This window comes from Hippocampus guttulatus, chromosome 6 (genome assembly GCF_054856545.1).
Source record: "Hippocampus guttulatus isolate MCC_2025c chromosome 6, RoL_Hgut_1.0, whole genome shotgun sequence".
Lineage (NCBI taxonomy): Eukaryota > Metazoa > Chordata > Actinopteri > Syngnathiformes > Syngnathidae > Hippocampus > Hippocampus guttulatus.
The window spans coordinates 13,404,602-13,427,126 of NC_141266.1; the positions used below are offsets into that span (position 1 = coordinate 13,404,602).

At 42.0% G+C, this 22,525-nt stretch overlaps 2 protein-coding genes across 9 annotated transcripts in view; one reads left to right on the forward strand and one right to left on the reverse strand.

Moving 5' to 3' along the window:
• LOC147203581 (dynein axonemal heavy chain 11) overlaps positions 1-3,140 on the forward strand; it is a 36,913-nt gene extending 33,773 nt beyond the window's left edge. Inside the window, exons 73-78 of the mRNA XM_086113235.1 lie at positions 103-345; positions 434-616; positions 698-813; positions 1,683-1,795; positions 1,887-2,027; positions 2,123-3,140. Of these exons, the coding sequence (XP_085969361.1) occupies positions 103-345; positions 434-616; positions 698-813; positions 1,683-1,795; positions 1,887-2,027; positions 2,123-2,370 (1,044 nt within the window). The 3' untranslated portion in view covers positions 2,371-3,140. The remainder of the gene's footprint in view (positions 1-102; positions 346-433; positions 617-697; positions 814-1,682; positions 1,796-1,886; positions 2,028-2,122) is intronic.
• A 1,114-nt stretch (positions 3,141-4,254) lies between these two features.
• On the reverse strand, positions 4,255-22,143 carry LOC147203582 (rap guanine nucleotide exchange factor 5-like). Of its 8 annotated transcripts, none has more exons than XM_086114184.1 (18): positions 21,779-22,143; positions 17,094-17,236; positions 16,414-16,514; positions 13,694-13,772; positions 13,448-13,592; positions 13,259-13,356; positions 11,400-11,430; positions 11,182-11,260; positions 9,650-9,817; positions 8,799-8,896; positions 8,315-8,437; positions 8,041-8,219; positions 7,277-7,367; positions 7,120-7,170; positions 6,496-6,583; positions 6,337-6,401; positions 6,205-6,259; positions 4,255-6,124 (listed from the first exon to the last, which is right to left on the reverse strand). In XM_086114184.1, the coding sequence occupies exons 1-18, from the start codon at positions 21,959-21,961 to the stop codon at positions 6,006-6,008; spliced, it is 1,896 nt and encodes a 631-aa protein (XP_085970310.1). In that variant the 5' UTR covers positions 21,962-22,143; the 3' UTR covers positions 4,255-6,005. The 8 variants fall into 8 exon arrangements, 7 of the variants coding, with proteins under 7 accessions (XP_085970310.1, XP_085970309.1, XP_085970303.1 ...); XM_086114183.1 differs by having other exon boundaries at positions 11,182-11,281; XM_086114177.1 differs by having other exon boundaries at positions 9,650-9,799; positions 21,779-22,050.
• Between the last annotated feature and the right edge of the window lie 382 nt (positions 22,144-22,525).

Consider the following 22,525-nt stretch of genomic DNA (forward strand, 5'->3'; position numbering starts at 1 on the left):
GACCAATATTGTGTTTACTCCTAATATTCCCCAAATGAGTTTGTTTTGCCGACTTCACTGAACGTGTGATAGGATTTATTTAATCTTGTTTTCATTTGCCAGTTTGACGGGGAGTTCTATCTGTGTCCTGGCTTCATGGCCCCTCCTTTCATGGACCACAGCGGGTACCACACTTATATTGATGAGCATCTTCCACCTGAGAGCCCCACTTTGTATGGCCTGCATCCAAATGCAGAGCTCGAGTGCCTCACTCTCACCTCGGACAACCTCTTCAAGACTCTGCTTGAACTGCAGCCACAGGACTCCTCCAGAGGGGAGGGGGCGGTATTGAGCACGCAGGAGAAGGTGTGGCCACCTCAGCTCACTTTCTAACAACTGCTACCCTTGCATTAATCACCCAAAAGGTCTCACCATAGGCCCATGTTTTTGTCAGGTTAAATCCATCATTGAAGACCTTCTCGACAAGCTTCCTGAGCAGTATAACATGGCGGAGATGTTGGTGAAGGCAACAGAGCGAAGCCCTTACGTTTCAGTCTGTTTGCAGGAATGTGAACGCATGAATCTCCTACTTGGGGAAATAATGACATCCCTCAATGAACTAGATCTTGGCCTCAAGGTCGTGTGTTGAAGGCTTCTCTTTGCTCATCCGTATTGCTGTGTGTGCTGCATCATTCATTTGAATCGTATGCGCTTACAGGGAGAGCTCACCATTTCTTCCACTATGGAGACTCTACAGTCGGCGTTGTTCAATGATGCTGTGCCAGATTCCTGGGCCAGATTGTCTTACCCCTCCACCAAAACGCTTACACGATGGTAAACAAAGCAACTTGCTCTTTCCTTAGATCCATATTTTGTCATGCGTATTACTCGCTGCTGGCTTCTAAAGGGTGCACATTTAGCACTTCTGGTTAAACAATTAAAAGAAAAATGTGATAGATACCAAAAGACACTTACTTGACCCTTTGATGCCAAATGTCATAACGACAGTGCTGTTTTGAAAATGTACTGAAAAGATAAAGACCATGTTTCATTCACAATCGAGTTTTTCAGCAACATGTGTGTCGCAGCACCTGTGTGAGCACCCACCCATCCATGTATTTTCGATGTCGCTAACCCCAAGCTGAGCTGGAGCCCATCCCTGCTGACTTTGGCTCAGCAGCGGGTAATCGCAGGACACAAATAGACAAGCAAACATTCACAACTTGGGACAATTTGCGTTGCGTTTTTTTATAAACCTAACATACATTTTTGGGGGAGAATGTGTGAGTAAGACTAAATACCTGGACTTAATCTACGCAAGCATTGGGAGCACATGCAAACTCCACACAGGTAGGCCAGAGTCTCGACTTAAATCCCGAAACCTCCGAACCGCGGTAACCAGTCGTCTGCCTGTGTGCAAAAGCCGCAAGTCTTTAATCCCAAAATAATGGTGAGGCTGGGAAAATAAATTCCATCAAAAGTACAACAGGGACATGCTGTGCAGGTAATGCTATATTTTGATCATTTTGAAGCCTCGAGATGCAGTAAATACATTTAGCATTTTGAAATGACCACAAACCTTTATAATAACCAACTAATCACTGTGAATTACAGTTTTACTTGATGTTTAACCCAGTAGTAATAGAATGCAATATCAGTCCATTGACAAATGAAGTCACACTGAGACTTGATTTGTGTTTTAGGTTCAGTGATATCAACTGTAGTTGTCGTGACCTGGACAGCTGGACACAAGACTTAGTTCAACCTGCTGTTGTTTGGCTCTCGGGCCTCTTCAACCCGCAGTCTTTCCTCACTGGTGAGCTCTCAAAAAAACAGTGAGCCACACGATGAGAAGATAAAGTGCACTTCAGAGAATTAATTAATTAAAATCTTCTGATTTTGGGAAGCTATTCTCCAGACCATTGCTCGTAAGAATCAGTGGCCCCTGGATAAGATGACGTTGACTGCTGATGTGACAAAGAAGACGAAAGATGATTTTGGGCATCCACCACGGGAGGGGGCCTACATTCATGGCCTCTTCATAGAAGGTAGAATCAATATTATCTTTACTGAATTACAACATTCAAAACTGTTAGAATTAGCAATGAGACTCAAGACATAACACCCCTTATGTTCGCTTCAGGAGCACGTTGGGACACTCAGTCGGGAGTCATCGCAGAGGCAGTTTTGAGAGATCTCACTCCTCCCATGCCGGTACTGTATGTGCGAGCCGTACCGGCAGAAGAGCAGGAGCTCAAAAACACTTATGAGTGTCCTGTGTACCGCACAAAACATCGCGGATCCACATATGTTTGGACATTTTACCTCCGCAACCGACAGCCTCCTGCTAAGTGGATTTTAGCTGGAGTGGCCCTGCTGCTTTCAGTGTGACTTCTAATAGAATGTAAATGCCGGTCGTGTTATTCTGAAAAGTTTTGCATAACATGTTTTTGATGTATTGATTTCTTTTTTTTAAAATACATTTTAATTAGAGTCAAGCTTCTAGTACATATTTTTATTTTAGCTTGATATTTGTTGTGTGTCAGCACTTCAGCATGTTTTTTGTTTTGTTTTTTTCCCCGAGAGTTAAAAAAATAAGAACTAAGATCATAACCTACATGTTTAAAGCAGTGCATGCCATCTCTAGACACTGTTGAACATCTTGCCTGAGATGGGTCAATCCATTCGTGATGTGCTGAGAGCTTATGTCTCCATTTTAGACCATGTAATTTTGGATAGGCAGCATATTTTATTGGAAGGTCAAGATTAAAAAAAGCTCGCTGGTTGCCCTCTACTAACTGAATGATACACAACGCCGTCTGGAGAGTTCCCGACCTGAATTCCCAGGAGATGATGTGCACGGTTGCTATTGACTTTTAAATGAGGTGCATTTGACATTGACCTTTTGTACGGCTTCGGCAGAATACTAACAGACTCGTGTAATTCATTCAGCCGGGCCTGCAGAAGAAACCTATTCAAAGGCATTGATAGCTTTCAATGAGACAGCAACGCATCAGATGACACATCTTTTATCTGTTCACTGTCCAGATGAACCAAAATAACCCAAAAGGTCTAACCAGACTCCTTTTAAGCTACCGGTAATCGAAACACACATCTGCAAAATAAAGTGTGTGATTGTGAACGTATCTTAGAATATCTGGTAAATAATAAATAAATGTGTTATATGTGCTCTTCAACAATGAGTTTTCAGTTTGAATTGTTGCAACCGTGTTACATACAAGTAACAGCACATCTGATGTGAAAATTATCGCTCATGCTTTTTAAGCACTAATGGCTATGCCTTTGCTAATTCCGCCCAGCATCCCTTATATCAGCAGAGAGAATTGCGGAGGGTGAAAGATTGACTCTGCGGTTTGTATAACACACAGGAAATGAAGAACTCGTCTTCCCAGTCGTGTCTCTTCATTTTCCCTCTCTTCCTCTCATTAGCTGCAAGCCAGTCATTTGATGACAGGGAAATGATAACGTGCCCAATGTATTTGGGCAGAAATGGCAGGCTACGCCGGGCCAGACGCAGCAGGGGTCTTGCCACTGTTAGTCATGTTAAAAGGCCAACAAGGACACCTGGTTAACGTCAGATAGATTGTGCGCTGACGGAAAGATGTAACTATGGAAATACACACTTCACCTCGTCCGACAGCAGTACTTGTTTTGGTGTGCGATGCAATTTCTATTCTATTCTAATAACTAAGAAAACATATCACACATACTCACTAAAAGCCTTAGTTGACATTTCTACGCCACTGCAAACTCCACTCCCCTCCAAAATTAGAGCATAATTACATTTTTAAAGGTAGACGTTGGTTACAGCTTTCATATTGGATTGTATTATATCGTGTACCTAATGGATTGTATCATGTATCCATTCTTTCAAATACTGATCATACCGGGTGAAGTGTGGTTTTGTAATTTTTTTTCTTCATTGTTTTTTAACAACTGTGTGGTTCAGCACTGTTTTACAGCCAGAGATGAAGTGGCATCAGCGGTTTCACAACAGCAGGTGAGTTTTGTCTTTCTTTTTTGTCTTTTTCTTCTTTTCTTTCTTTCTTTCTTACTTTTGTTCTTTATTTCGTTTTAATTGTTGTAATAGATACCCTTCATGTGGTTTATTTCTTATTCATTATAGCACCAGCATGTATGCATGACTTCTCACAAAGGCCGTAGACAATGAGCTCACCCAAGTAATGCTTTATAAGTGACAACATGTACTATAACGCAATGTAAAAGTCACATTTTATAGTCATCAGGTTGATTTTATGAAAAATATTTTATTAGGTGCACACTGGGCCGATCTATGGTTTGCCATGTCACACAGAGCAGTCAAAACTGCACAAGAGAATCTTACAGAGTAATTTCACAGAAGAGAAATAACTTATTCTGAAACAAATAAATACAATATACACAAACATTTTATGACTACAGTATAAATACAAAAAAATATGCCTTGTTTAACGGTCATGACTTAAAATATTCCCCCATTATATATATATATATGTATAATGTACATTCTACTGAGTCTGAACTCAAGATAGATAGATCAAGCAGCAGCAACAAGTTGTTTTAAGTTACGATATGTAGATTTTTCTTTAATGACTTCTCACTAAATATACGCAGAACCTCCTGAAAGTGCTGCGATATTTCGACCTCACATTTTCCTTTGTATGCGGCTTAAGGGCCAATTCACATCTTCTTCCAACAACTCCTCCCTACAACACTACACCATCTATGTCAACAAAATTAGATCCTTGAAATTTGCTCGGCTTTGTGGCACTCTAAGGACAATTATAACAGTGCATTTAGTATTCCCTTCTGAAGGAAAGAATTCTGAATACAATATAGATTGATGTGAATGAGTGTGTTTGCTGCTTAATTATACTGATTGTCCAACAGCATATTTTTGAATGGGAATTTTAAAAAATGGTACAGTGTACTTGCCTTTGCACCAACATGTTTTCACATAATGTTCTGCACTGCCGGTTATAATGTAAATTGGTAATCCTGACCTAATCACACATTGCACAATAAAAACACAACTAACTTTCAGAACGATTTGTAAATGTCCAGCAAGACTTGGATGCTATTCATTTAGTTATGACTCCCTCCACCATCAAAAATAACAGTAGGAATTGTGTTTACTAACAACAGAACAAAATACATCTTTACCAAAATACTCTTTGCTTGAATTTAATCAGTATTTGTCAATAGTCATTCTGTCATCTTAATAATTATTAGTAGCTGGTCGTCTGCGAGATAAATACTTTTAGGGAGACAATTAAAAGTGTTGCATTTCTACCTGGCTGTATTTTGTCGGCTAAACCAATTATCCAATTTTATTTCAGTGGTTCCTTTATTTTTATTTTATTTTAATTTTTTTTAGCCAAATAATCCCGCATCATTGTTCATCTGTGTCAGCAACATATAGTGCCAGGCAGGGCAGTTAAATGCTTTTCCAATAGATGGAAAAAGTTGCAATTATCCTGTGTATCTATCTTTTCCAGGTCCGTAACAGGATGTTAATAACTTTCTATTAAGATTTTACAAGGAGTCAGTAAATGTGGTTACAATTGAGACATCATTACTTCAGTATGTATGACATTTGTGACATTTTTTGTTTTGTGCCGTGACAGCTATAATGCTAAACAGTTGGCGAAACATAAACTATCAGTTCCATTCTCCGAATGCTGCCACCTGATGGACATATTAGTAATAGCAACAGTTTAGACTGGCCCTCTATGTACCACTACGGTAGCAACCTGGATGTCATGCTGATATATAAAATAAAATATGCTATATGTTATGTCTGTATGGATGGGACTGTGGTGAACCTTTACAAAAAGACGCGGTAAAAAAAACAACCAATGCTTCCATTTGTGTTTTTTCCTGTGTCAGATAACAATTTCCTGATTGACCAGCGCTCTCTGGTGGCCGTTGAGTTGCATGCCCTCGGATTGCTGACATGGTCCTGAGTTGATTAGAAGGCTACAGTAACTAACATGTCTTCCCTTTCAAGTCCGAGGCTCCAGCCTGTGTGACAGTTCAAAGAGGGTCTGCTGATTGTCGATGATATGAAGGTTGTCCATGTAAGCGCGCACATCTGCACTGGTCTTTGGGCTCATGTCATTTGCTGTAAAGGTTAAAGAGAGAGCATTTGTCTTCATCATCAGATCTCTTTTCCACTAGTTAGCACAAAATAGAAGCACTGACCCAAATGATCCTTCTGACATTGTCTGATGAGGCGGACCGTGTCTGCTATCATGTGCTGGTAAAGAGGGGTGACAAGCGCGTGATTAATCAATGTGATTTGAAAACCAGCGTCTTGTCTCTTTGATGACTTACCAGCTTTTCAAAATTCACGAGATTATCATGAAATGTCCTGTTGCCCTCGTGGATGAATGTGATATCTACAAGAAAGAGAGCTACATTTTTAGTTTTGAGATATTCGAGGTGGTGTGTCTACATCCTGATCCTCTTCCATGCTGATGATGATGATGCTACCTTTAAGGAGCAGAGGAAGAAAGGGGATCTTTGGCGCCTTCATCTTCTTGAAGGTGTCCCTGTAGGCCTTGTGGTTCAACGAGGGATCCTGCAAAGACATTTTCAAAATAAATGTGTGGGATGCTCAGCGTGTACAATGTGCATGCACATGGACACTGCTGAAAATGCCCCTTTTTTCCTCTTGTCAGTGAAACACTAAAGAAATTGTCTGTACTGTATGTTGCATCCCAGTAAACTAGAATATGCGGATGGCGTGGGGTTGTAGACACGAAAAAGTCAAACGTAGACGCAGTACTGTATACCATATACTGTATTCACTACACACAGAGGGAAATATGAATACAGTTATTATTTCAAAAATGATGGCTTAGAGCTGCTCAAGAAATTAGATTATTGCATGTTTTTCTTTTCTTTACATCGAGGAAAGGGATTGGCCATCTCCAAAGTGGTTTCTTTTGGTCTCAATTAATCTAGGTAATATATAATAGTACTGTATCACTTTTGAAATTTGCTCCAAGTACTGAAATTAACTTCACTGCAATATTTTATTGTGGTGAGTTACACTTTTATGCCTTGCTTTCAAGGTCTGCATTGTTTTGCATGAGCACCGTCAAATGCACTTACTGTGATACTCTCCAGCTCGGAAAACAACCTTTTGAATTTCCCAGGAATTTTCTGCAAAAATGAAAATGACATATTTCATGTACTGCGTTGTAGAATTGTCAGGAAGAGGAAAAACAATGGTACAGATAATATTAATAAAATAATTTGTGTTTGCTACCTCCCACGTCTGACTGAGACGGCTGACAGCAGCTGTATTCAGGCCCATTACAATGGCAAAGAAACAGTGGAGGTTTCTTTGTGCTTTGCAGCTGCCAAATGACATGCAGTCAAATTAAATTACCGGTCGTCACAGCAGGCAACGTCATGCAGTTCATCGTTATACCACTAGAGAGCAGCATTCCCACAAATACGAAATACCAGTTATACAGTATTTCAATACTCTGTATATTTCCTTACATTTGGCCTACATTAGTCAACTGCTGGGAGAGCAGCTGGGGCAGTATGGACTTAACATGTATACATAAATAACTAAAATATTAAATAACATATATCTCTACAATATTACGTACATAAACGAATACTTTATTAAAATAACGATGTTTTGCTCGCCATTCCAAGCGAGACATGCTCTCTAATTGTTTGTATATGTCAGATCTATTCTTTGTTTTGATTCTTTTCAGGTCAGTGCCGAATAGTTCATCATACTATATGCCTGAATGCACTGTGCTTTCTTGTTAAACTAGATGCCAGGTATGCAGGCGGCATGTTGAGGTCAACATGTCACACCGCAATACATGGTAGGATCAGTAAAGGATAATTAAAGCCAAGTAGGGGCATTTTTTCCCTGGGGGAAAGGAGATGTCTATTTGAGGAAGAGTGCTCATTTAAGTGGATCACGCCTGCCACTTAGTGATTAATTGGGGCATTTATTAGCGTGGAGGCCGTTGTTTGAGGAAATACAATGATTAGATGGATGCTTACTGGGCAGCTATCTTGATGAACTTCTTGATAAGCTGGACTCTTTGGCAGAGCGCCGTGCACACTAACACTTCAGTCATCACCCACAATTGTATCTCATTGAAGCGCTGAAGGAGCAACTCCAATGCCGCCGTTTGGTTTCCATTCGAATGACGCCTGAAGGTGAAGTAGATCAGCTCTTGCTGCAAACCCAGTAACACGGATGAGGCAGAATGAGCATCATCAGGTCGCTAAGTAATTCAACCCTGGAAAATTAAAGTCAGGTTATGGTACAAACCTCGTGAATGGAATCAAAGATGCTCCAGTCAATGTTGCTGAAAGCTACAGCGACATTCCATGTGTTTAAGCTAAGCATGTGGGCGGTCCTCTGTTGCAGTTTAGAGTTTTCTGTAAACGGGTTCTGAGGAGAGATGCAAGTTGTCATGTGAACAGTTAAAATATTGTAAGTCAAAGTGCTCAATAAAGTTAACTGTAATTGATGATTTTTTAAAAAAAACTGTGTTTGATATTAATTCCTGTTTCATTTGCCTTGAGCATTAACCTAACCTGTAAAAATACAGATTAATCTATTGCTTAAAATTGTTAAAAATACATGGGAAGAGGACCTTGAAAACAGAATCGCATTTAAAATATTACAATTGCAAAATTTAAGGAAAATAACTACAATACAATTATACTGTATGTCAAAATCATTCAGCCCTATTTGTGACCATACCATGTATTGTAAATTGACTGATGTGACAGTGTTCTTTCTCCCTTACCAGAACTTCACCCAGGTCCTTTCGGCAAACATGCAGTCTTCCCACCGGTTGCAGGGAGGGGGAGAAAAGTGTGTCATGAGGCTGCAGTAGGAGCCTGCCTATGGGAGAGGAAATGCATCACATATCACAAGTGGCAGACATCAGAGTACAAGAGATAGGACCCCCCAGCCCCTGGAGTAAAACAGACACGGACTTAACTGTTTATTGGTCGACTATAAAACAATATATACAATATACGTCAATTTAGAAAAACTTGAAAGGTTGAGCATGTATGGAATCAGCAGCAGCTTGGTAGGAGAAAACTGTGTTATCTTTTTAATTGGCTACTGGGCAATTAATTGTGTCTATTTTTTGATAGTGAAGTGTGTATAGTCTGCTGTGTTAGGATCAGTAACCAGTCGTTTATCTTTTAAATTTTAAATCCTGAATACTCATTGATGGACACTTACCTATACATATACACACATTACTGAGATCAAATACTGTACAAGAATTGAATGAACATCCTGCTTTGAAAAAAAAAAAAAAAGATCAGAATGATGCAGGCAGTGGAGATCCTCATCCCCCATCCACCCTCCCGCTGTCCAGGTGTAGTGTTTTTATTTATTTATTATTATTTTTCTTTTTCAGAACTGCATTGCATGATAGTGAGAGCTGACTAAATACTAGAAATGCAGTATGACTACATTCTGTACCCCAAAATCTACATCCTCAAAATCAACATGTTTTGATCAAAATGACAGTTACAAAGTCAAAATTGTTGATACTGTTACTGGACTGGAACACATGAAGCATACTGTACTTTTTGTTGATCACCTCGTAAACATGACCTTGTATAGTGTTGTGTTTACCTCCAGGATAAGTGACGGCCACCAGCACCAGTTCACCCTGGGAGACACCCATCCTCTCAGCCACGGCTTGTAGCAAATCCTGTGCCACAGCTCCAGGATGGGCCCTCATGCTCAGGTAGGAATCCATCGTGATGTACACGTGGCATGGTACTGCAAACACCGAGTATTCTATGTGAGGCAAAAAAAAACTAACTGTTATCATGGAAAACATTTTGAACTATCTGAACAAGCGTTCATCTCAACATGTAGTACACTACTGGTGCGCAAAAAAAAGAAAAGACAAAAAAGACCTGAATTAAATATTCAAAACTATATGTAATATTACAGAGTCTTAAACTTTTGTTTTAAAATCAATACACTACATTTGTTAAGTGCAGATCACTTGTATTTAACTTCTACAATATAGTTAAATTAAATTTCTTAGTAGTGTTTTTTTAAAACATTTGTACAGGTAAAATGTTTATTTAAATTATGTGCAATATGATTTAATTGAATTAGTGCTCAAAGGTGGAATTTGCCCCCCCCCCACCCTTAGGAAACCACTGCACCTGCAGAAGATCAACCTATCAGAGACAGAAGCCATGACCAAGGTGGCAGCAATTTGTTATGCACACTCAGCCACACTTCAGTCATGAGCACAGTTCTGAAACGTATTTCTTTGGGCATCAGGAGATTTGCTAACTATTTAGTGAAATCCATATTTGGAAATTAAAAAACAAAATCATCCCCACCACCTCCGCCTCCCCCAACCTCACCATCCCCAATGCTCCCCCACTCCTCGTTTGAGACTAGCAAACATAAGAGGAGGGAATACTAAGATTTCAGGCACCTGAGATGATTCAGATTCAGCAACATTTCTGCTCAACAGGTATTCTGACAATGTATTTTCGACTTTGAATTGATCATATATTTCAAATAATAATACATAAAACTGTTGAATTTAGTGTTTTAAGTTTTATTCAGGGAGGCACGGTGTTCGAGTGGTTAGCACGTTGGCCTCACAGTGCAGAGGTCCAGGTTGTTTGTCTATGTGTGCCCTGCGATTGGTTGGCCATCGGTTCAGGGTGTACCCCGCCTACTACCCAAAGACAGCTGGGATAGGCTCCAGCAAGCTTGCGACCCTTGTGAGGATAAACGGATTAGAAAATGGATGGATGGATGAACTGTTCTGGTTGACATGTCATATTGATTCTGTATACTGCCTTTTTTTCTTGTCAGTGCTCAACCAGTTGCGATCCTTCTCACTCACATCCCGGGGGCTGCACCCTGTTTTGTGTTTCCTAGTTTTCAAACAGAGCAGTTGTCAGGATGACTAAATTAGCGCTTCCCTTGAGAGTCTTTCCGACAGCAGAACATGCTGTTGCGACCTGTGTTTGCATTGTTTTTCACAGCCGGATCAGAACTCGGGAATGTGCATGCCAAACTGTCATATTCAGACCTTGGCAGAATTCCCATTGTGCTGTTGATGCTGCTGCTGCTGAAGATAATGCCCCATCAGAACTGCTTTAAGAGAAATACATGTGTCTTATTACCTTCCTTGGTCTGTCTATGCGTGGCCCTGTACAGGACCCCGTTCTCTTTCAGGCTTAATTGGTGGAAAAGTGCTTTGCTCTGGAAGAAGGAAAGTGAACACTGAGAACCAGGTGACAAAGTCCAACGTGGCAGGAAGTGTGAGGATACATGAATGAGAAAGGACAGCACATTAGACACAAAATAGGCCGCATCGTAACATTATAGCCTCTTCGCTCACCTTTCTTTGAGGGGAATATTCCTCCACCGTGCTGAAAAAGAATAAATTAAACAATAAAGCACCAACCAAAACAGACCCAAACATGTTTCATTATTTATCCCTCTGAAGTGGATCGTGTGGGGTTTTTTTTCTTGTTGATTTGCATAAGTACATCTCCCTCACTGTCTAATCAAAGCGTTTTTTGATTTATGAGGTCACTTCATTATTTGAAGTCAATGTCAAGAAGGTGCGCGCAGATTGCTTGGTGCATTTTTTTCCAGGCCTTTTTATTTGTTCACACTCTTCTCCACATTTAAGTCTGATGGGGGGCTATGATGGCTGGGCCTGTGTATTATTAGGGTCCTTTGCATCACAATAGACATGTTGGCACAAAGTCTACCCTGGGGGCCCTCTGGCCAGGCAGCAGCCATCCGAGCCTCACGAAAATAAATTTCGGCGTGCAGTACTGTGAATTATAAAAGGCTTTGAGAGATTTAATTGAATTAAGTTACTTAGCTCCTCAGAGCACACGACAGGCTTTCTTTTGCAGAAAAACTATCTTGGCTCAGTCTGCATTCTATAGCCCAAGGCAGCCAGTCTTATTCTCCCAATGGGCTTCATTGTATAACGCCCATAAATAGTAGAGTATGTCACTTCGTAGCACCCACGCAAAGTGTACTGGTTTTGGTGGGTCTCCGTCGCTAGATGTGAGCAGGAATGAGGCAGTGCCAGAAAACAACAGCAGCAGCATCAGGCGGGATCATTTGCACTCGATCCTTATGGGCAGTAGGGCAGACTCCCCAGGGAGACTCTGATTGGAGGCTGTGGTCCAGGGAAGAGAGTAGGAGGGGCAGTCACACTTGGCAAAGTGTTTCTCAGCTGGGGGATTGTTACCTTCCACAAGGAGGCCATTTTTTATTTGGTAGTGAGAAGGATTCTGCAACTACTAAACTGATTTCCACAAAATCTTGTGGAGGGTGATGCAAGAACCCACCGACTTCCTCACCCACCAATTTCTTTCTATCCATCAAGATGTATGTGAGAGCTAATGAAAAGAATGTGCGTGTGTGTGTGTGTATGCATTGGCTCAGTATAGATTGGGAATGTATAACACACACACACACACACACATGGTGTTTTTAGTCATTAGTGTGTGTATGTGTGTGTGCAGCATGCATGTAAATCAGTTTTTTCTTTGAACAGCTTTGAATAATATAATGAATGAGAAGCTTGTTCCTCGCACATTTTCATGCAGAGAAATGAGCCGTTGCAATCAGCCATTGCTTCCATTGAAGATGAGGTTGCCCGCTATCATGCAAGGACAGAAAGTGTGCCAAACTGTGGCTATTAAAATTGCGGTCCCGCTTCGGTGACTTCCTGTGTTGCACCCCCTGGGGCGTCCCTCGCCTAATGTTATAACATCACAAAGCTTCATCAACACCAAATATCAACTAAGATGAACAAAATGTCTCCAATTATTATGTTTGCAGATTGCTGTATTATTAAAGAATTGATTAACTATATATAGGAATGTTTGGTAATGAGATTAGGGTTCATTGTGGGCAGGTTCTTCCCTCTTGTCAAGGTACATAAACCTGTCATTTAACCGACAGCTTGTCTTTCTTCTATTCCCTCGATTTATGAAGGTTCAGCATAAAGAGCTCCCTGACTTTCATATTGGCATGCAGAAAAAGCCCAGAACACTGCCTTTCCTCCTCAGCCTCTGAAAGAATGCATTGATGAGAGAAGAAGAAGCGTTCCCTTTGTGCGGTGTACTCTCGCCTCTCAGTGCTGCAACAGTTCTGCAGACGTTCCGTAATAATGTTGTATATAAATCATTAAGTAAGTTGTCATTGATGACCTCTGATCATGTTACTCACTGCCTCCGATGCAGCTGGTAGAGCTTCTGCAGCTCCTTCAAATCCCTCTGCAAGGCCGGGTGCTCGTAAAGGTCATCCAGCATATAGTGGTACAAAGTCTGCACGGAAAAGTCAATTTTCATTTCTTCCTGTGACACCTACAGGTGCTGCTCCCCCCCCCCTTTTTTTTGTCAACCATTCGTCCTCTACCTTCATGAACACTTTGACATGCTCGTCCTCTCTCAGAAAGTCCTTGCAGAGAAGCATCCACTGTGACACCAGGTATGCCACTTTCTGTTTCCTCTCCAGAGCCTCCTTTGCGTCCTCTTTCACTCGGCAGCGCTTGCAGCAGTAAGTAAGGATTGGTTCAGGTTTCAAGTGTAAGCCGTGTGAATCTGACTTAGTGCTTATTAGCTAGAGGGCCTGTTAACATTATTTGATGTTATAGAAGGATATTGTCCCAGAAGAGCTTGGCATAAATCGCTGGTTGACATGAACACTGGGTAGGTCAACAGAAAGTCATCCAAAAGTGTGTCTGTAAAGAGAAACAGACACATTCTTAGAATGCACTAGGACCATTTCAAATGCTCTACGTCTGCCATTTCTAAAATGGAGTCATTTCAAAGGAGAGCAACATGAGAGAGATTACAGTGAGGATAACATCCTCCGAGCTTCCGATGATGACTACTAGGTGAGGATTCTCCACTTCTGCTGTATTTAGCTGAGCAAGTTTAAACAAGCCCCGTGCATTGCTTTATCTTCAATGAAACACACAATAACCATCTGGGCCTCTAAATGTGCTGATGAGCCGGTCACGTTAATGTGTGGGTTGATTTACTGCAAACTTTGATGGAGTCTGACTGATCGTGCTCGGACGTGTTGTTTGTCCTCCTCAAGGCTGTACATGCTTACATGTTGACTCCGGGCTGTAGACGGCGTCCACCTTGAACTGGTTACCAGCCAATCGCAGGACACACACCGACAAACAACCACACACGCTCGCATCATCCTCGCAACAATATTTTCCAAAGCCAAAACTTGACAAATGTCCTTTCAGAGAAAAATCATTCCAGATTGATTCCCTGATCTGCTGTTTCAATCATCCATGGGGATCAATCAGACTGACAATCCTTTTTCAAATTCAAGTACGCGTAAAATTGATTATCACAATCTTAGAATTCAGCATGTTAACAAGTCACTTATTAACTTCAGCTGTCATCATGGAATCATTCCCCATGTAGCTTCTTTTCAGCTGCTCTTGTGTTGATGAACACAAAATATTCTTTTGCATGAGTTTTAAAACTTGCAGCACATATATGAAGTACAATTTTTAAAAAATGCTGTGGTGGTGTATTGGTAGTATTTATTCAACTAGCGGACTTTTGTGCCACTGGCAGGTAATCAGTTCCTGGTCAGTGTGTCTCTCTGTGATTAGCCTCACATAGAGATAAAGCAAAACGCTTCTTTGTCTTTTATATAGAATTCAAAGGAGGCCAAATATTGCTGTGTGTTTTGACATCTCGCAATCGGATAATTAGTCGTGGGAGAACTTGATGGGCAGCCTAAGTTCACCTCCAACACTACAGTGCACGGGAAGTTAGTGATAGTGGCAAGTGTCAAACTTTGCACTATGCACACATTGCGGCATTCCCTTACACAAATTCAGCCCTGTCTCTGTTACGATCTCATGACTTCAACAGGCTGTGGAAAAAGGGGCGAGTGGCTGCCTGGTGACCAGTGCAGACGTCACCCACCTTTATCCCCCCATGTCTGCAATAGGCCCCAGCCTCCCTGCAATATTTTTCCTCAGACAGCCATCTTTGAGAGAAACAATAAACAGCATGCAGGATGCAAATGAGCCGATCGAATAAGTCAGACCTTTAGGTTCAGTGGGTGGAAACCAACTGCTGACTCATTGTTTCTTCTCTTTTTAGGTGGGTGGCTCTTTGACCTTGGAACATAACCCCCCCCCCCCCATGCTCCCTGCAGTGAGCTTCACCGCTGTCATATCATAGTGAACTGAATGATTACTCAACAAGACCAGTGAACTTAAAGGTAAGTGTCTTTATTGTCAATAAGTGTGCATATTTTTAAGATGCGGTGGTGACGATAACACAACAAATCCCATGTGACAACATTGAGATCAATTTCATTGACTTCCTCATCAGAATGAGTAATTGCCGTTGAGGTGCTCCGTCTGCTTCCGTCCAAGTGACAGGTCAAACGTGACCATTTGCATTTACCAGGAATCAAATTGGTAAATCTTGCTCTCCCTCTCTCCATCTTTCTCCCCCTTGCTAGTCTCTGCCGGCTGCATTCACAATTTCTCTTCCAAGCTTCAGCGGCAGAGACTTTCCTCTGCCTTGGCAACAGTGTCACCTTATTATGAGAGTACTCGCTACCATGAAGCGAAGTGCATTTGTTGTCAGAGTATGTTTATATTCGAATGCTATGCCTGCCTGCCTGCTGCCCTCAATAACAAGAGCCGAACTACACATTTGGGGAATAATTGTCTGCAATTAGAGAAAATAAAAATTGGTGACATTTGCAAAGGAGCAGGAACGTATCCCAGCTGACTTTAGGTGAGCAGGGGTGCATCCTAGACTTGTAATCAGTTAAGCTCGGCGCAAATATAGACCATACCAACCATTCAAAATCACAATCACACCCGAGGCTATTTTAAAGTATTTGCATTATTCAGTGGTTTGCTACAAACTCACCTATTTGCTGTTTTTGTGCTCAGACCAAAAGTGTCTCTCATATCAAAATATTGTTTTGGTGCCATCTTATGGCATCTTGTTGCCAAGGAACTATTTTGAAGTGAATTGCGGAGCTTCAAGTAGATCTTTGCCATCTTGTGGCATCCAAAAGCAATTTCAGAATCCATGTTTAAGGGCAACATCAATGACTCACTGATTTCTGCTTTTTGTGGCAGAAAGACGATTCCACATCCTAAAACGCATGTTTTTGGAATGTGGACAAGAAACCACCAAAAAGTCAGAGCAGAGATTCAAACCCAGAACCTTTGACTGTGAAGCACTCTTGCAGACTCCCGCTCACAATGATGACATCACAGAACCATGTTTATAATAAAGCATTCCGATGGAAAACCTCATGTTTTCCTTAAAGAAGAACCCAAAGAGCAACAGAGGGGCTGTGGGGGGTTTGGCACTGACCTGTGTCTTTGCCCTCTGTGGCCACCTGGTCCTCCTCCAGCTTCAGGTCATTCAGCAGGTGATCCAGGATTTTCTCTGGGGTCCCTGACACCACCGTGTACCTGTCAGACACCACAGAGTCAGTGGACGAGTCCTCGTCCATGGAGGACAGCGAGCGACCGCTGCTCCACTCCTCCTCGCCCTCCGTGCCCTCGTCGTCGATGTAGCGGAAGTAGGGCACGTCAAATGTGGGCAGAGTGGACGGATCTACCCGGTCGGCACCGTCACTGCTGCCGCCGGTCCCTTCCTCGGACCCTTCCTCGTCTTCGTCTTCATCCTCCTCCTGCTCCACCAAGGCGACGTGCAGCAGCAGCATCTCATCCCGCAGCAGGCTCATCCTTGCCCTCACGCCGGCAATGTTACCGTGGTTACTGTTGCATGCCCCTTTTACCCTGACATCCAGAGTCCTGTAACACCCCCCCCCCACACACCCTCTGTAATCCAAACAAGCCCCAGCCCCCAAATGACTTGATTTTAAAGGCTAGAGCTCACAGTTCCAGGATGGTGAGGTCCATCTAACACAGTCTTAGTTCAGCAGTAGTTGTGACGGACGCATGTGTGTGAGTAATACAGAGAGAATGATGAGAGGTGGAGAAAGCGTTAGTGAGAGAGGCAGGCAGAGATTTGTGGAGTGGCTTTACCTCCTGTTCCTCGCCGCCTCCTCCTCCTCCTCTTCTTCCTCCCGCTTCCCTCCTCCCCTTGCTGGCTGTGACGCCATCCTCCGGAGGACCAGAACGCAGCGGCCCCGCTCCTGCACGCGCACTGCTTCGTCACTCTGTACAGGCTGGACACGAGGGAAGGGTTTTATTATCACCAAGGAGATACCCTCCACTCTCACTCCCGCTCCTACCCTGATTGTTCTCCAACTAACACAAATCACCACTGATTTCCATCACAATGCTGTGTCAAAGCCTGCGCTGTAAATGAAGCCCAATTTCCACTGATCATTATTCAAGCTATATCAGTAGGAGCCCCTTCAGGGATTAACAGAAGTGGCTCATACATATTTTAATTACTGATTCCTGATGTCGGCTCTATTAAATTATGACTGGTGCCTTTGGGGTCTCGGTGGTGTGGAGTTAACAATGTCTGCTGTCTCCCACCTGTCTTGATGATTTCATATCCAGATTTGTCATGCCAAGTCACCCAATCTGATATAAATCTGAACCAGGAAAGGTCACCCCTGTTCCATCTTTAAAATTTATTCAGGGAGACAAGCAGGCAGGTCCTTGTTTTTTTGTTTTTTTTTTGTTTTTTGTTTTTGCAAACTAACTAGACCATGTGGGTGGCAAACTACTCTAACTCCTCATAACATTCCAATTATTTGCACATACATAATATGCACAGCAATTACCAGTGTTTTCTTGCCAGGAAATGTATCTATATCTGGAAAAATAAATAAATGTGTATATATACAGTATATATATATATATATATATATATATATATATATATATATATATAATTTCTAAAGTAATTTGAAGGGTCGCCAGTGACCAGGGCAAATGGAGGAGACTCGTCGCCCAATGTTCCAAATAGGAATGGGTGGAACTAACTAACTAACTGACTAACTAATTTGAAAACTTCGGTGTGGAGTGTTTTTGTTGTCTTCTAAATCACATAAATTAAATAGAAACAAATGCAATTCATCAAAAACTCCGGTTCCTGAGGGCCCCTATCCTGCATGTTTTAGATATTTCCCTTCTCCAGCACACCTGATTGAAAGGATCAGCTCATCAGGAAGCTCTGCAGGAGCCTGGTAATGGTCCTGTTAATTTAAATCAGGTGTGTTGGAGGAAATTCAGTAGAATCGTTAACAACTCTGGTGTCGTGTGTCAAATTTACAAGACATATTTCTTTTCATCCTAAATTCCTTGAATATACCACCTATCTTCAAAGCATTACTTTAGAGCAAAATCCTCAGACATTGTCATGGTAACGAACTCCATGCAAATGTACACAGTCGACTGATGTACTGCATACAAACTCCAAAGAGCATTTGTTGTTCCAGCTTGCAAGAAGGGAAAGGATTATAAACCACTTGACAATGGCAGGTTTGGAAGGATCACAGATATTGACCATAATGAGCACCTCACTGTATGGTGCACGCGCATGCATCCTGCACCAGTTCACCCTTTCAAATGCCTCTCCCCTCACCTGTCAGTCAGTGCAGCACTCATCTCTGTATATACAATTAGCTGTGCAGACACCCAGGAAGTTATTATTATTATTTATTTTTTTTGGAGGGTGGTGGGGGTGCTCCCTTCATTGCCTTTTGAGCAGAAGCATTCAAGCATTATTTCTAGACACATTATCATTGTTACGATATGGTGGCCATGCAATAATAACGTGCAAGTCTTGTACTACAAGTACACAAAACATTGGCATTGCACGCATTTAAACATCATGACGCACACATGTATCCATTTTCTGTAGCGCTTGCCTTCATTACGGTTACCGGTGAGCTGGAGTGGATCCCAGTTGGTTTTATGCGAGTGGTCAAAATGCACCTGGGACGGGTCACCCGCCAATCACAAAGAACATAGAGAAGAACAAGCATTCACTTCAACCTAACATGCAGACCATAGCCGAGTTTTTCAACTATAAACCTCCGATCAGCGAGGCAGAGCACAGATAGGAAGTGACACGTCATGACACGTACACACCTGCAGCAATGATGAAAAGTTTTCCAATTCAAGTGTGTGCTTATTTGCGCCTGAGCAAAAAGGTTGACCATGTGGCAAATGGCAAAGCAGGTATATCACTATTATGTCAGTTTGTCAGCCTTGCACTGGTCAATGTGCAAACAAACCTTTCCTCCTGATGAATTATTGATCCGACTCTAATGCTGTAGCCACTACTAGAACACTCTGACTGAGCAATGTGGTTGTCTCAGTAAAATAATCAGCTCTCTGGAGTCCAATGCTTGTAACAGGACAGAAATCCCGGGCACTGATATGACCCCAATCCCTATTCAGCTTTGAAATTTTCCCAAAATGAACTCTGTCTGTGGAACAGTAAACACTACTATAGCACCTTGTGATTTGAAAAGTTTTTTTCCATTTGTCTCTCTTTGGGTTCCAGATGCATTCCGCTGGCTGGAGAAATCCTCTCTGCTCTGTGATGCTGGAAAACGTGGTATGGAATACTCAGAGTGACCCGGAAGATGTCAGCCTTGACGCGGCTCACATTTGGTCTTCATTCTGCTCAGCGTTGTTCAAACACTCGCTGGGTTTTCAAAGAAGCAATTGATGTTGACTTGGTTATCCCCAAAAGTTCCTTGCAAGAAGTCTCTGTTCTCAGGCTTTAAGATCTGATGATATCACCAGTGTGCGCGGGATGCAAGATACATGTTAAATAGGAATTCTCTGAAGGATTGAATTCATTGGGAAATCAAACCAAACAAGATTGAAAGTGAGTGCATAACGGTCAGAGTGCACTGGACTGAAATAGTCATTCACCATCTGGGAACTCTAAGCTCTTTGAGACCCTTGTTTGGTTATGTATTTGAGTCACATGGCCGGTATGCGCATCGCATCATTGGATTACTGCAAACTATGGCATTATCTGGAAACAAAACTAGATAAGCTCTATATTTTCCAATGTCAGGTATTAACTAAGATTTGCTCGGATAACACGTGATGGACATGCACATATAGGTACAGTGCATTGGTCACGTGATTTCTACTATTGACAGTATCTAACAGCCGTATGACAATATCTTTTTTTATGCCATGTTATCAGGCGCAGATTAGCAAAGACATTGTGCAGGCAAAACGTCCTTCTGTTGAAAAACAAGAGCGATAAAGAGAAAAGGTCGAGGACTTGACGCACTCGACTCCACCCTGAAGTCACATAATTTCCCCCCCATGGTGGTCTGGCCCGCTTGCGTCACTGCATCCTGCCATTGTGGTGCAGTCTCGCTTGCGCAAGCACCCAGTCGGCAGGAAGCTGAGCCCGCCATGATCTCGACCAATCAGAGGCCATCATTTTAAAAGTTCCGTGGACTGGTTTGACATGACGCCATCCTCCCCGCTGTGCTTTATTCCTGCAATTTAACAATTGTTGACTCACTCTGGTGTTTCCTCACATTTATTTCAAACTCATTTAACTGACTTCCCGACAGAATTGAAGCAATACAAACATCTTGGAATGTCAGAGCAGACAGTTGGCTCCAGAAGCATTTAACCATGAATTTTTTAAAATGATTTTCATGTTTATAAACTACCAGAATGGATTTGAAATCAAACAGCATGCATGGCTGCTAATGGAACGTTTCCACAGGTGTTTATTGGTGATGCGACTAACTGAGCGAAGTAACAAGAATTGACTTGGAAGATGCGTCGAACAGCAGCAAGCTGTTGCTTGCACAATTTGTAGCTTTGTGTTGTGAGCCAAAATTTGAGTATGAACAAGCTTCAGATACGCCGCTGCTTGAGGAAAATGAGAGTAAATGGAGCAATTAAGGTATTGCAATTAGGTCCCGACCGATATGGTTTTCTGAGGCACTCACTCACTCACTCACTCAGCCACAACCACTGAAGGCTACAAACGAATACTGCAGTATGTACAGTAATTACACTTTATAAAATACGTTTATTTCTTGCCATTCTCATGTATTATGATTTCTTGTTTTTTTTTTTACATATTACACTAAAATGTTTTCTTTTTCTAAACCGCGGTGGTATTTTGGTGGCTCGATAGATTAATGGCATTTTAATACATTTCAATGAGGAAAATTGATTGGATAAACCGTATTACAAATCTGAAAAGACAGCCATTCACAGCATTGATAATGACCCTGAACATACTGATTGAAGGCAAAGAAATCATAAAGTAAATATGTCAGTGACTGGATCATTACACAGAACATGCTTTTTACTAAAAGACAAACATGGAATCAGCTGAAAGGGCGACTCAGTGAAGACTTGGTCAAGTGAAAAAAAAAACATTCTCCCCTTAGTCTTCCCAACTTGTTTGATTCTCATCAATTGTGCTGATATTTATTATAAAAAACTGTCACAGTCTAAATATTTCTGGACCTAACTCTAGTGTGTGTTCTGTTTCCTCAGTGGCTTGCCTTGCAAATGAATTGTTTTGAGGGAAGGTATTGTCTTGGGATACTGCAATATTATTATACAGTATCATCTTAGTCTCTTTGTACCTTTTTATTTGTACTCAAGCCAACTTAGTAAATACGTAATAAAAATGTTGTTGTTGACATCACTCAAAAGATTGAGCACAGCCTTTCGGCAACATTGAAGTTCTACATCACTCCATTTGCATAATCGTGTTGCCAAAGTTTTTATCGTTCCGTGTGCCTCACCTCATTTGTCCTTTGCAGGCCCTTGCTGTGATTCTGCAGGAAGCGGCAACCATCCTTGGCCAGTCTCTGGACCATCTCTAATCTGGATACTTCCTCCTTATCATGCACGATGCAAATGCTGCCCGGCTGCAGAGAAGGAGGCGCGGAGAACATGTGCCTCAGACCGCAGTCCCACGACATCATCGCCTCGCCGACCGGGATAACGGCAACAACCGGCGTCTGGGAGCTGACTTGTAAAGAGGCGTGTGGTGGGAAAATCACTCAGATGTAAACTCGATTGTCACGAAGACAAAATCCCTGGGAGTACAGGTGCGTGCGCACAAAGTGAATGGCAGACTCCCTTCTCGTCCTTCCTTTGCCTTTCACTACAGGGGCGGGGAGGGAGATGGGAACAGGGCAGGTTCAGGAAACATCTGGCCAGCCAAACACACCCAAAAGGGAAGTGGGAGAATCTCTTGAATGCAGGAGAGTCTGGATTTGGGACTGGGCGGGGTGCTTTGTATTGGAAGGTCAAACATTTTGTTCGGTCAATCCCACAATACAATAAGCAAATGTCAAATCGCGTTTGTTAGGCGTTTCTCGGTCTTACATTACGCTTCCTATGAAGGATGGACATGATAATAATAAAACAGGCCAACTTTTATTCAGCATTGAGGTTGATACGAGATCGCAAAATTATCTTTAGAATTTTTGGTTGGCACCTTTCATTGGCTAATTTGCATACGAAGATAAGAAATATTCATTTTA

What these genes read in the sequence shown, in the direction of transcription:
- LOC147203582 (XM_086114179.1), bottom strand. Translation starts at nt 16,967, where the DNA reads ATGGACCTCACCATCCTGGAACT. An exon ending in TCTTTGATTCCATTCACGAG is followed by an intron (nt 8,220 to 8,314) that starts GTTTGTACCATA and finishes CTGGGTTTGCAG; the next exon opens with CAAGAGCTGATCTACTTCAC. An exon ending in TCTTCCTCTGCTCCTTAAAG is followed by an intron (nt 6,402 to 6,495) that starts GTAGCATCATCA and finishes TCTTTCTTGTAG; the next exon opens with ATATCACATTCATCCACGAG.